This window comes from Lampetra planeri, chromosome 29 (genome assembly GCF_965212315.1).
Source record: "Lampetra planeri chromosome 29, kcLamPlan1.2.h2, whole genome shotgun sequence".
NCBI lineage: Eukaryota > Metazoa > Chordata > Hyperoartia > Petromyzontiformes > Petromyzontidae > Lampetra > Lampetra planeri.
In genome coordinates, this window is record NC_136135.1 from 7,802,634 (window position 1) to 7,817,789 (window position 15,156).

Consider the following 15,156-nt stretch of genomic DNA (forward strand, 5'->3'; position numbering starts at 1 on the left):
CCCACACACCAACTCGAGGCATTCATCCAGCGACGGATTGACAACATTTCTGTAACATTGCACGATAACGTCCGAATATGACAAGTACTGTGTAATGCATGTGCCGGTCTTCATATATTTTTCACCATTAAATGTTTGGCATTTTAGGTGGACAGTAACCACGATTCGATTAATTTCCCATGGAATATGTAGTGGATGCATTGTTCATGTGAACCAACTGCATACTGCAATTCCAATTTCGGCCTGTGTCAACCCACTGCTGGATGAAGGACTCCCCACTGCCGCTCATGGGATTTCACTATACTATACTTCACACTGGTCACTACAGGATGGTAAAGGGGTGGGTCCCAGAACACGTTCAAATATCAACAAAGCTGTAATTATAGTAATGTCTAACATTGCGGTGAACGCTGTTGGATACTGCACTGCCATACTATTAAACACACATGATCAATGTACAGTCATGTATTTATTAACTGCGAATCGGTGGGAATACCATAGTAGCACCATTAGGAAATACAAATCACCATCACGAAGCTGGGAAATTATTGTACAGTGATTACAAATACGTACACAATAGCAGCAGTGTCACTGCAAGGTCAAAATCCCGAATCAGAGAAGGATAATAAAAGAGAAGAAAAGTACACATTCACACACCGTGGACACCTGGAGAGCCGTCGGCAGCATTGGAAGACACTTCCCAAGGCCGTGCAAAGTCAAAACACCATTAATTGACCATGACACATTATTGCAGGTGCAGAAGGTTGTGCGCAGGTAAAAAAAGAAACAATCCCATTTTGTAGCGGACACTCTTGATCTCACCAGCCACGGTGAAAGACAGAGCCTAACAAGCAGAGACAGTGTTCCCTGACCTACGCTTGGTGGCTTTGTGTCAGGTAGATTCGCGGCGACTGAACAACATCAAAGCCATGTGGAGGGGGTTCATATAAAACATTAAAAGATTATCTGACGTGTATGGCATTTGTAGGATTCTCGTAAACATTGAGCGAGTGCAATCAGCTGATAGAAGGCAAGACGTTGCACACGTAACAGACCCACGTATAGATGAGAACATACCATCGCGTGGCACACACTCGGGAAGGGCTCCCATTATTTGGATTAAAACAAATATCCTTAAAAGGGACAATTACATAAGTAAGTAATGACATTACTTACATCGCATCACTTGGGTGCTTTGTAAAATAAAAGTGGCATCACGTGGCCTAAGCCGACATCACTTTTGTCAGCATGAAGACACGATACATTCATTACATGACGTACCGTACATGATCCGAGAATCAAAAATTGAAACTCTGAATGCTTTAAATGCAAAACACATCCCGAGTGGATAATCCGACGCTGCGGTGAGCATGTTTCACCAGGAAATTGCACGGCTCTTTCCATCTTCCACTCCAAAAATATGTGAACAACTAGCAGTGACTGCTGCATGGCAGTGAAAATGCGCGGATTGTTCAAGCGCAGGCACCGCTTTCATTTACCGCCCCTGTGAGGCTCTCCAAATGCATGCCTGCTCTGGATATAGTATCGTAACGACAGCACGTGATGGCAACGAAAGGGATGTCAATAATCTAGATTTGAAGTCAATAAATGTGTCTCTTGCCGTAATTTCATCTCGATTGTGCTATTGGTGCCTTGTCGTGAGATGATCTCTCACGGAGCCGCGCAATCCTCATCTTGTTCGTGGCTGAAAGCGAACGACCTCTGAAATCCTTGACTTTTGGCCCACACAGTCGGGAGCAGTACTTTCCCACCCACTCTGCCACAGAGTAATGTGCGTTGCATGACAGGCAAACTGATCAGTTTACGATTCATTTTTTGATTAGGCCTAATGTAATGATCTGATCAAATGTGCCGTAAACCCTCCTCCACCCGACAGCCAAACCAATGAAATTGCCACATGCATTCAGCTCACCGGTAACGTACAGCGCAATTCTCACAAGCAAATTAACAACAGATACATTTCATTTACAAATATGCCAAACGTCACCAAATAAATGATCAGGGCCACAAAATGAGAATCCAGGAAGTGAGGGTAATGATGGTCACCTGACCAGACTTCCAACTGAAATGTTCGAATCATTTTAATTCTCAGACATCACACTTAGTCAAATGTATGTCTGTGTGCTAGTAATTGGTGACCGGGCTCAGACCATCAACTCTCGACACTCGGCAAAGCGGATTTCACGATTCGATGCGTGCGAGAATAAAAATATTTTTTTATTGATCCATCGATGGATCGTTATATACCGAACACATTTACGATGTGGACCACGGGACTCTTCCGAAGCACTTCAGATAAGTGGAAACACAACAGGACTCCTGTACAAACACCGGCGAAAGACACTCAAAAGCAGCCATCGGTCCCATATGGCAAGAGGCAAATTAAATCGTTGAAGGTAAAAGCCAAGCACAGTGGAAAATAAATGTAGAGCCATTAAAACGAAGCGGCCAAAGTGTCCAAGTGTTTTGGAAATTGTGTGACAGCCGAGGCAATTATCGTTGTTTGGCCACGTTAGACCGGATGCTGGAGAAGCAGGACTATTTTGCCCTATAGCCACGCGTTAAGTTTGAGCCGGAGAAGAGACCGAGCAGCGATGGGATGCATCCAGCTGGCCCGCCTCACGACACCTGGCAGTCTTCACGCCTGGCGGCGCCAGATCGAGACGGACACGGGCATCTCTGATCTGGAGCCATGGACTGCTGCTGCTGTGAGTGACCAGCTGGCGTGGAGAGCGCTACAACTCTTCTTTGCCAGTCAAGCGCAATCGCACGACTGTCGTTGGTGTGCCGAGTGCCAAGGCAATTGGGTTTGAATGAAGATCCTTGAAAAGTACAGCCAGCGATGGTGTATTGATCACACCTTACTATGGACAGGTAGCTCAGTTACTGAAAGGTGCATGCTTGACAATTGGCATGATTGGAAACATCACTATTTACAGCAATCTTATTTTTCAGAGAACTAAGAAAAAGCATGAAATCAATATTTGTAGTGGATAGATATTGCAGCTAGCAATGTCGTATTTACATGCGTAGCGTAGTTGGATAAAGCCCCCCCTCTGATCTGACACTGGTGGTGAGTCACTGATACAGATACACTGGGTGGTGAGACACTGGATAGTGAAACACTGTCTAGTGAGACACTGGGTAGTGAGACACTGGGTAGTGAGACACTGGGTAGTGATACACTGAATATTGAGACACTGGGTAGTGAGACACTGGGTGGTGAGACACTGGGTAGTGAGACACTGAGTAGTGAGACACTGGATAGTGAGACACTGGGTGGTGAGACACTGGGTAGTGAAACACTGGGTAGTGAGACACTGGATAGTGAGACACTGGGTAGTGAGACGAGGCCATAAAGAAGGCTCCAAGCCATGTTTTGTGATGGGTATTGTTTGACCTTATGTCACCAGTGGGTGGGTGAAGTGGGGACAAGGACTGGTTGCAATTTTATTTGCCACGAATGATAGCCGTGGCCAGGAATTTAACTTACGTCACCGGCTTCATAACACAGAACCACTGCTCCCAACCGCTTAAGCATATCTAGGCATCTCGCACTCTTCTTATTTCTTACAGAATTCTCGATGTTTTCTTAAAAATATTGCCAGAATATTAATGCCATATTATTTAACAGTTGCAGCCTTTGTCGAGATTACAAAGTCACCATAAACTGGAAGGTATGTTAAACTCTCTCTGTACCACAATCACTAAATCTATAACAGATTGGATGTCCACATCTTGGCTTTGTGTTCTTGCTAACGCACACCAGCAGCCCAGCAAACACGTGACACCTTTTGTTGCACAAGTAGTGATTGGGCCATGTTTGCTTTTATGCATTAGCCTTATGTAGTATTTTAACAATATATCATTTGCTTCTATACTCAACATGGCCTTTGCTCATTACAATTTAAGCCATACGGATGCATTTACACCCATCGCTAATTTAACCACACCACTTAGAGTCCACAGGCCAAATCATAATTCGGTGATAATCATCAGTTTGTCCATGGCTAATAAAAGTGGATTATGTGATAACATGTTTATCAAGCAAGGTTATTGCAACATTTACTTTTGTTGATGTAAAGATGCTGGTACAACTCAAGTGTTGCCATAGTGACATACAACATTGAGAATTCAACTCAGGAGGCGTGTTGCCGTCAGATGAAAGTGTCTAAGTAACAAACAAACCATGAGTAACGAATAGCAAAGTGACAACATTCAGTTTAATTTGTCAAACTTTGGAGGAAAAAAAACTAAAATTATAAACAATGATCAAACTATTATTTGGTTCTTTCGGTAAAATTCACGTAGAAGGAAAATAATAAATACAAATTCTCACGACGTTTCGGCCACAAAGCAAGCAGCCATCCTCAGGTGAACAACAGAGTTGTTGGAAAGACAGCGTCCCTTCTACGTGACTTTACCGAAAAAAACAAGAAAAAAAATAAAGTGAATAAAAAAACACTGATGTAGACTGTAGCCTGGTTATTAAGCTGGGTGAGTGTACTGGCAGTCTATAATGTAGACTGTAGCCTGGTTCTTAACCTCGGTGAATGTACTGGCAGTCTATAATGTAGACGTATTCTGGTTCTTTCAGTAATTAAAAAGAAAACATTACTACAGTCTATATCATAGGCTGCCAATACGCTCATCAGCTTAAAAAAAAATCAGGCTACAGTCTACATTATAGACTGCCAGTACACTCACCAAACTTAATAACCAGGCTACGATCTACACTATAGATTGCTAGTACACTCACTCAGCTTAAGAACAAGGCTACAGTCTACATCAGTGTTATTTTGTTACTTTTATTTCGTTTTAATTATTTTTTAATAATATGAATCCCTGCAGTCACGAAAGCTTTAAATCAAAATTTATTTCATTGTTTGATAGACCTATTCGAGATTGGTTATCATACACATGTACTATGGCCTCGGACCTGTTTGCGATTCGCGACACGAAGCTTGTGTACGCTACACATCATATTTATTATTACATAGGTACAAAGGTTCCTGATGCTATAACTGTTTGTGGTTTAATCATCAAACACCGGCTGGACTTTCTGCATACAAATGACATGTACCAATTTCACTTAATGAGAGGAAAGCACTTTTCAACATGTGGCTGCAAAGAATAGCCTGAATGGTGGAAAATAACAATGATCATTTTCTGCCGTACATCAATAGGAAGTCTGACTAGAAATAAATTAGACTCCATATGCCTTTCTTCCCCACAATGAGTGGCGTCATTGGATGACAATATGCAATACAAGTGCCGCTTAACAAGGGTTTTTAGCTGAACATTAATTTAAAAAAATGCTTACTCATGACCCCTTGTGGCCATATCAGCATAAAAAGGTGATTGGTTGTAAAAGCAGCACAGTCCTAAACTAATAACATCTTTTATATATAAAAGGGAAATTTGTGAATGTGTGTCTCTGTTCGAAATGTTTAGCATACTTCCCGCCATGCAACAAACTTGAAATTTGGCATGTGGGTAGTTTCCAGACTGTACACAATGCATAAAGTATAAAAATAGACTGTTGTATTTGGGGGGGCGCAATAATGGATATATTTTGCACGCAAGTGAGCAGTGACATCACATACTTGATCTGTGATGTCACCCGCATGCGGCAGCGTCACGCAGTGCCTGCTGACGTCCCGCAGTGTGCCTGCTGATGTCACGCATCCCCCCTCCAACCCTCCGCGTCGGCCGTGTATTAATCCAAGACAAGAATCCAAGTCTCGGGCGAAGCCGGGTAGTAAAGCTAGTTTAGCATATGGCAAGGATTTAAACTGAACCTGACCAAAACACGCTGCCTGTACCCAGTAAGATTCCTTTAAATAAGATTTGCTTTCAGGGAATTGTTAGATAGCACCTACTTTGACATATGCTCGGGCCATTATTTTTCTAATCCCTACCATTAAAATGTACCAATCACCACCAGCTATGTTCAATCCACTGTTGAAGTCCTTCAAGTCGCCACCACTTCTCATGATCCTGTTATGTGATAATCCACGTAGCACTTCCACGTGAATCAACTTCATCTCTCCGTCCTCCATGGATATCTTATTGGACTGCGTTACATTCCTTAAAACGCATCCTCAACCAATTGCCTAATTACCTTACATGTGTAGTGCCATAAGAGGGGAGGGGCTGCTGGGGGCTCTGGGATCCTATGCAGATAAGCCCCTTGGCACCAGGCGCTAGGATCCCAGGCACCCCAGCCAGTTAAGCCCCTTGGCGCCACCAACGGGGGGGGGGGGGGCTGTGTGTGCTCTGTGGGATATCTGGGGGCGCACACAACCCAACCTCGTTGGGGATGAGGCATAAAAGGGCAGCTCCCTGGCCGATCGAGGCCAGTTGTAGCTCAAGACCCAAGACCCAAGACCAGCCAGCTTAGGACCCTGGACCCCCTCGTCCCGCTTGTCCTTGTAAGGGCCGGGATGCTGTGAGGGCCAGTGGTGGGACTCTGGAACTCCCGGCTCTACGTCCTTGTAAGGGCGAGTTCCGAGGAAGCCAGAGTCCAGACCCGCACCTTGGCTGGGTTGGGTCAGATAGCCTCCCCTAGGGTAATTGTAGCCAGAGGACCCCAGAGCGTAGCCAGAGTAGTGTATCTAGGCAGTGTATGTAGGCTGTGTACCTAGGCTGTAACAGAGTATCAGGACTGTTCGAGTGTTGTATTGTCATACAGAAGTTACCTCTGCAAGTGTCTCCGGAACCCATTACACCTGTACATGCGTTCAACACAATGTTGTGCCTTCTTTGTACACAAATGATTTTTACCTTAAAAAAACATCGGGTGAAAATGTCACTTTTTTCTTGTATTACAAGCTTTTATATAGCATCTTTTATCCACCTGTATTACACAATGCTATGCAATCCGCAAACACCATGTAGATGTTTTTAGCCAATTAGTGTTTTTACACCTGGGGGGAAAAAAACAAAACATATTCGAGGGGGCACCACTATCCCACATGGGACAGATAGAGCTTATTCCACACATTCTGTATACCGAATTCTCCTGGCGAGTCAGGGAACATGGCAACTCGACACACATAGGGAGTTTCACAACATTTGTACGATTCACCAACCCTCGCTCCGCAGTGATGGATTGCAGGCATGTGCCATCACCAGCGTTTTAATACGTTTTTTTAAATATTTGCTGGTTTATTCCAGGATGTTTCTGTTGTGCGTCGTCGCTTTGGGATGTTTTGTGTTAATATTGTTTGTTGTGGTTGCACCCGACTTAAGAGCCGCATGGCTCACAGGGCTATACCTAATAAATGAAACTTGAAACCACCCGACTGAATTAAAGTAATGCAAAACTGAATATGAAATACAACATATTTAGATGTAAGTAAAATTACCTTGACAGAAAAAAATCACCCACACTATGCCAAGCCATATTTAGGTTTCCATTGTGCATGCATACAATGTGCTGCATCGAAGACAATTTAAATCAGAATTTAATGGCAGTGTATAGATTTAATAATACACCAATGTGGATTCACAAGCAGCAGGAAGGTACTCTTCCCTACATGCCTTGCATGCATGTCACGTGACCATCACATTGCATGTACAACACTCTCAGCCTTGTCCAGACCACCACCTCAAGAGATGAATGTGCGGCCGTAGCGTTTGGACTGCCAACTCAAACATAGTTGGAATGTGATCATCCCAACTGGCAGCAGTGAAACGAGACTACAAAACACCGATTATGTCCACTGCTGCCATATGCCTCTGATACCCATATGTGAAGAAGGCAAGTATACAGTATTGAACTCATGACACCACAGCACACGCACAATACAACTTAGTGCAATAATTCAGCATGAACAAAATCCATTCAATTGGTCATGTCTCATGATTGACGGCAAAAAGGATTCCAAGAGATGTACGTACATCAAGTAAAAAACCCAACAGTAGTGGGAGATAAGTGGCATGCAGAAATTTAAGTAGTCACAATCATAATACATTTTTTTAAAGGTGTTTTATAAAGTCCTTCATAAAACATTACAGAAGATTAACAGTTGGCAGACATTAATAAAGGATGCGGCATCTACCTCCGATTGCTGTACCACTAACCAATCTCACCATGATTATCATGAAGACAAGGGATATAGTAGCAAATTTACTTGTAAATGGCTTCAGCTGTTCAAAAATATAATCCATCACACTGTGATTTTACATTAATATAAGACCTGAGGTGGCCAAGCTGGCTCGTGGGTCTAATGTCAATAGCAACGAGCTGGCACCAACGGCACTGGGTTCAAATCACAGGCAGCCAATCACAACTAAAACCAGGTTCTCAAGTGTGGCAAGTTTATTGGCTCAACCTGGTCACCAATGACTGAAGCAACACATCACACAGAATTGGTTTTACTTGACATAGCCCAGGTCCAAGCACAAAACGGTAACAGAAAGGATGACCGGGAATGCGTTGAACTATTTTTTTAAATCGGCACCGGGTGACAGAGGCTCAATTAGATGACTCTTCCCTGACGCGAAGTGGGAAGGTGTTCCACAACGGGCGTGCTTTCACTCCACAACGCGTCTCCAAAAGCACAAATGGCATTAAAACAATAGTAAATATCAGGACAAAATAATGACAACAAAAAGCCAGCTCACGCACGTGCCTCAAGGGCGGAGGGACACGAAATTGAAATCCGGTTCGTTTTTCCCCGATCGTGTTGGGCTCGCGCCTGCCAGCTGTCACGAGCATTCACTCTTGAGCGCCGGCTTGCGCACGACGAAGAAGACGCAGTCGTAGATGTAGCGCAGCATGGAGCGCTCGTTCTCCGTGTACGTCGCGTGCACGCACTCGTTCTCCTCCTCGAACACGAAGCCCACCTGCACGATCACTTGGCGGATCTGGTCGTAGCTCAGCTCTAGCGAGCTCTCACCAACCATGTTTTCAAAGTGGTAGAGCAGCGGCCCCATGTTGATCCACACGCCACCCGGCTTGAGCACCTGCCAGATGAGCTCGATGTAGGCGATGACGTTGTGCGCCGTGTCGAGGAAGAAGCACGTGGCCACGCAGTCCCACACGTCCACGTCCAGCGAGTACACCTCCAGGAAGTCGCCCGCCGACATGGAAAAGTCGGCGCCCGGCGGCAGCGCGCTGGGGTCCACGTCTGGCACAAGCACGGGCCGCACGCGGTCCCAGGCGCGCCGCGTGTTGCTGAACTGCAGCACCCACGGGTAGAGACGCACGCTGTCCACCTCGTGGCAGCGGTTCAGGATGTAGTGCGATGTGAACAGCATGAAGAGGCTGAACTCGTTGCCCTGGCAGCTGTAGCCAAGGCGCGTGATTTCCCATGCGAGGCGACCGAGGCCCGAGCCGGGCACCAACACTCGGGGGCTTTTCTGCTGTTGCTTGTGATTATTCTTCTGCTGCTCATTCAGCTGCTGCTCATTCTGCTGCTGCTGCTGCTCATTCTCCTGCTGCGGATGTTGTTGGTGGCGATGGTTTTGATGGCATCCATCACTGTTATTGCTGCCATTACTGCTGTGGCCATCACAACAGCTGTCACCATTGCTCTTGATGCTGCTGCCACTGTCACCGCTAGCAGCTCCGAGGTACGTCTGTACGGCATTGAGGATGGGCCGATAGCACGAGTCGCGCTCGCCCTGCCCCTCGGAGCTCCAGTCTCGCACCAGCTGTTTGAGCGTCGACTTCAACTTGTCCATGTCGAACGCTGTGGCCGGGGTGGGTTCAGCCTCAAGGTTAAGCGGACGGTAGCGCTTGTTTTCGAACATGTGCTCGGCCGTGCCCAGGATGATGTCGTGCAACAGCTCCTGGTTTGAGTTTCGGGCATTCAGTGTTAAAACAACAACTTTATGAAGCGTCACATAAACAGGGTCAGGAGTGATGATCAATTGAATGAAGTGGAGAGAAAATGAACCTCACCAATGTGTTCCATCAGCTCTCTGATGTTGGAACACATTGATCAGGTTCATCAGCGTACCCTCTTCATTACATTGACCGACACAGAGAGCTAATGAACTTGGCCAATGTGTACATTCTTACATTTGTATTTGCTAGACATGGATATGCAGCACTCAGGAGAGAACTTCCATTCGTCTCCCTCGGTATTCGTAGCTAATTTGCATTGCCAGTCTCCAACTCTTAATTATATTCATTGTCTATAACTACTACCTTCATATACTCTCCTGTCAAGTTGCATTACCCATACTCCAGTCCAGTAATATTTCAATATTGCTGGCATAGGGTATTTTCTGTTATATATAATTTCCATTGTAATGAGGCTGCTCAACATTTTTACATGAAGATAGTTAATTGTTTTGACTGCAGGAATTCATATTCTTGGGTCTTTCGGTAAAGTCACGTAGATAGGTTCCAAGAAAATAACAAAAAACTACGAAGTTTTGATCGCAACACAAGCGGTCGTCTTCAGGAAAAGGGGGTTAGCTTCCAAGGCAAACTGTTTATAAGCGGTTTGAAATGGGCATAGGCCAAATGTTAGCAGCCAATGATAATGTAAATGGTGGGCAGCCAAACCCGACGGTGGTTGGTTTTCCACCAAAGGGCTGCCAGGTAAAAATTTGCATGTTAATGGGAGATCACAGAGCTGCAACGCACGGATCGGGGCGTGAAGTGGCTGTGTTAGTGTGAACCCTGTGAAGTTTGAAATGGGCGTAAAGCACAACCCACATTCGAAGGCGATACGATGGGAACATCATAGCCAATTATGACTTAAACGTGTTGATAATGTCCTTTCAATGATTGCTCAGTTTATATCCATCTTTTCGGTTGAAGTTGTGTCTGTGTCAATATATATGGATGGCTTCATCAACGAATCGTTGTTGATAGCCAGTGAGCTTGCAAAGTACCTTCGTCTTGGAGAAATGAATTTAGTGCGAGCCGATCGCATTAAAACAATGATCAGCCACGGCCGAGGTATTGGTCCTACCGTGTTTCAGATCTGCCTTATGTTCACGAACACGGTCCGAGACATGTCGCTTAGTTTCCCCAATGTAACTACTGCCGCAGACACAGCTTAGTTTGTAGACGCCGAGGTAAAAAACATCAGTGATGATGTTGTTGGTTTTCGTAACGAGGCGGTTGGTGGGATCTCTTTTAATTTTGGTATAGCTACCATCATTAAGTAGGTCCTGAATTTTGGTAATTGTATGTGGTTTAGTCCATGATGACTGTGGCATTGCCCTTGTCGGCTGAGAAGATGACGAAGTCATCTCTCTTTTTTACCCCGGCGTTTACCCATTTCAAACCCCTTATAAACAGTTTGCCTTGGAAGCTATAACCCCCTTTTCCTGAAGACGACCGCTTGTGTTGCGATCGAAACGTCGTAGTTTTTTGTTATTTTCTTTGAACCTATCTACGCAACTTTATCGAAAGACCCAAGAATATAGTTCATCGTTTGTTCAGGGACAGTAAAACTGTTAATCACGATGTGGCACCAGCCACTATTGTAAAATAGTATTTTATACAAATATAACCACAACAAAACTAAATCATCCTGTCTGTGAAATTAATCATGGATAAATGAAGATAAATGACCAAAATCACCAACAACGTGCCCAATATCATCCAACCTCAGAAGCTAAGCAAGGGTTGTGCCTGGATAGTGCTTCTGAGCGATCACTATGCAAAAAATATACGTAATAGGAGTAACATTAAGCAGACGTGGCAAAATTATCATCATCTTGATTTTAGACCCGAGTTTTTTCATGGTGGCGTGCGAGTCTGCTCAAGGTCTGCATATGCTGCAATGCAGTAGTGGTGGCTCAGCTGCTGGGACTGTTACAGAGACACGACAGCCAGGGGGGACAAGTGTTGGGATATTATGTACGCAACTCAGGCAGACGGGCAAGTGCTCAGATGTTATATAGACAAGACAGACAAAGCAGAGAGACAAATGTTGAAATGTTTTTTTTTAAAGAAAACACCAAGCAGCTGGGAAAGTGTTGAAACGCGAATAAGGCAAGTGATGTGCACATGTTGTGTGGAAAGGGGAGTGTTTTAGACGAGTACACACGTCATACATGCAAGTGTTGGCAGGTCATGTACACACGTCAAATGGAAAGTCAGATAAGTAGACAAGTTACGTAAACTAGGAAGGTTGGAAAGTGGTTAGAAGTCATGTAAACAATTCAGGCAGGCGATTGCGAAAGGCCCTTGTTGAGAGGTTATATGCAGTACACAACTGAAGAAAGCAGACATGTGTGGAGGGGTTAGAGCCACGTTTGAAGGGCCTTATTTACAGGGTGTTTCAAAAAGATGGACCCAATTTCAAAGCAGTACATTTCACGATGGCAACATGTTACAATTACACAAAAAGTTGAATGAGTTATCAAGTTTTACTAACCAATTTATAAATGCTCTATGTGCCCTCCACCTGCTGTACGGACAACATCGAGACGATAGTTGAATTCGTCCCAAACGCCTCTCAAAGTGGCTTCTTCCACTGAAGTCACCGCTGCCGTGATTCTGTTTTTGAGGTCATCCAGATTAGTCGCTAATGGTGGCACAAAAACAACACGGTCTTTGACGTATCCCCACAAGAAAAAGTGGCAGGGTGTGATGATGTCTGGGGATGTTGGGGGCCAAGAGTGTAGCGCCAAGTCTTGGGGTCCCGTTCGACCTATCCAACGTTGAGGCAGTGTGCCATTTAGAAAACGTCGAACCAGCAGGTGTCAATGTGGCGGTGCTCCGTGATTTCAAACTCTATACCTCGTCATTTCAAACTCTATGCCTCGCCCTTTCAAGTGGTAAGAGTTTCATTCATGGGCGGTTTGTGGTTGCAGAGATATGGCGATTTCAAATCGGGTCCGTCTTTTTAAAACTCCCCGTACATATGAGATAAGCAGGTGGTGTGAGGTCATACAGACAAGCGAGGCAGCCAAGTGGTGAGAGGTCATAGAGACAAGCGAGGCAGGCAGACAAGTGGTGAGAGGTCACACAGCACAGGCAAGTCAAGCAGGGAAGTGGACATAGGCCAGAGAGACAGGCGAGACCGAGGCGTGTAGCAGCAGCAGCGTTTGTGTTGCAGGGTCGTGCATACCACCACCAACACCACCACCACCCAACACCACCCACCAACAACCACCACAACCACCACCATCAACACCACCCCCCCCCACCAACCACCACCCCCCCCCCCACCAACCACCACCCCCCCCCCACCAACCCCCCCCCCCCCCACCACCCCCCCCCCCCCACCACCAACCATCACCCCCCCCAACACCACCAACCACCCCCCCACCACCAACCACCCCCCCCCCCCACCACCAACCACCCCCCCCCCCACCACCAACCACCACCCACCTCCCCCACCACCACCAACCACCCCCACAACCACAACCACCACCATCAACCACCACCACCAACCACCATCACCACCACCACCAACCACCATCACCACCACCAACAACTACCACCACAACCCCCCCCCCACCGCACCTGGTTGTGCTCCACGCGTGCCCGCACGCACTGCAGGTGTCCGGGCAGCGCGGCCTCGCGCAGCAGGCGGCGATGCGCGGGCGGCAGCGCGCGGAGTTCGCGCTCTGCGCGGCGCACGCGCTCCAGGGCGTAGGCGCGGTAGTAGCGGAACGCGTTCACCACTCGCCAGAAGTGCTCGCGCTCCTGACGGTCGCCCTCGGACTCGCGCGCGTCGCCGCTCCACGCCGCCATTTAGTAGCAGCTAAAAACACCGCCGCCAAAGCTGTCGACGATGATGGTGACCGGTGTTGAGTTGGTGGTGGTGGGTGGGTGGGGGGGTGGAATACCGTACGCGACTGAGAGCGCGCTGCTATGGTGACGGAGCGAGAGATTTTGGGGAGGGGGGGGAGGCTTCTGTGTCACATCCCTCCACCACCACCACCTCGTCGTAGTCGTCGTCTTTACCGAGCGCCCCACGCTGTTCAGACGATGTGGGCTGGGGGGGGGAGTTGTTCGCTCTAAAGGCGTGCGCGCGGCGGCTCGGCGGCCATCTTGCTACGGGGTGTTTGGGAGGTGGTGGGTGGCAAACGCCGCTTTATCTACGGTGGTGAGGGTGGAAGTGACGTCTCGGCGGCCATCTTTCTACGGGGTGTCGTTGGCGAACGCTTTATCGGTGGTGGTGAGGGTGAGTGACGTCGCGGCGGCCATCTTACTAAGGGGTGTGTGGGTGATTGAAAGGAGAGGGGGCGAACGCTGCTTTATCGGCGGTGGTGCGTGGTAGTGACGTCACGACGGCCATCTTCCTACGGGGCGTGTAGCTGTCAGCATACTGACGTCACGGCGCGCTCATCGTGTTGTTGGCTGACGGTGACGTCATGTCGGCCGTGTGTGTATCTCTCACTCTGTGCTGTTTGCTAAATCATAATATTTATTACTTTAACACGCAACAGGCTTTCGCCACCAATATTATCCGCACCACACTAAAGGTTTGGGTTTAAATCGCGTATAAAAAAATAATGTGTCGTTAAATCCGCCACCACCCGACAGCCAATCAGTAATGATAGCTCAAGGGTTTGTGTCACGTCAACAAAACGTGGCAATTCGTTACTACCAGAGGTGGGACAAAGTCATTGTTATGCAAGTCCAAGTCGAGTCGCAAGTCATCAAATTCATGACTCGAGTCTGACTCGAGTCCAAGTCACATGACTCGAGTCGACATCTCAGAGGTGGGACAAAGTCATTGTTATGCAAGTCCAAGTCGAGTCGCAAGTCATCAAATTCATGACTCGAGTCTGACTCGAGTCCAAGTCACATGACTCGAGTCCACACCTCTGGTTACTACATCATGGGATCTCCTTTGCCAGTACCAAAATATACTAATAGGGGTTTCCCCCTTTTTTCTGGCAACAAAACTGACACCTTTTGAAAGGAATCATGCTTACATTAACCACAATACCTGCAGTCAAATGCAAACATCAGAGTATTGTCTTTTGTTTGCATTTGACTGCAGGTATTGTGGTTAATGTAAGAATGATTCATTTCAAAAGGTGTCAGTTTTGTTGCCAGAAAAAAGGGGAAAAACCCTATTAGTAAATTCGTTACTAGTTCAGCACACCGGTTGGTTGGAGAGCGTAAACCCCACAACATTTGCAATTCGAGATCAACTTTTCGCTGGTGATTACAACCAGCTTTATCAAGCGATGTCCATA

General features: G+C 46.6%; 1 protein-coding gene across 2 annotated transcripts; it reads right to left on the reverse strand.

The window, feature by feature from the left end:
• Positions 1-456: 456 nt before the first annotated feature.
• CARNMT1 (carnosine N-methyltransferase 1) lies at positions 457-14,031 on the reverse strand. 2 transcript variants are annotated; one of them, XM_078608225.1, is made up of 2 exons: positions 13,469-14,031; positions 457-9,819 (listed from the first exon to the last, which is right to left on the reverse strand). In XM_078608225.1, the coding sequence occupies exons 1-2, from the start codon at positions 13,697-13,699 to the stop codon at positions 8,737-8,739; spliced, it is 1,314 nt and encodes a 437-aa protein (XP_078464351.1). In that variant the 5' UTR covers positions 13,700-14,031; the 3' UTR covers positions 457-8,736. The 2 variants fall into 2 exon arrangements, with proteins under 2 accessions (XP_078464351.1, XP_078464350.1); XM_078608224.1 differs by having other exon boundaries at positions 457-9,822; positions 13,469-14,026.
• Between the last annotated feature and the right edge of the window lie 1,125 nt (positions 14,032-15,156).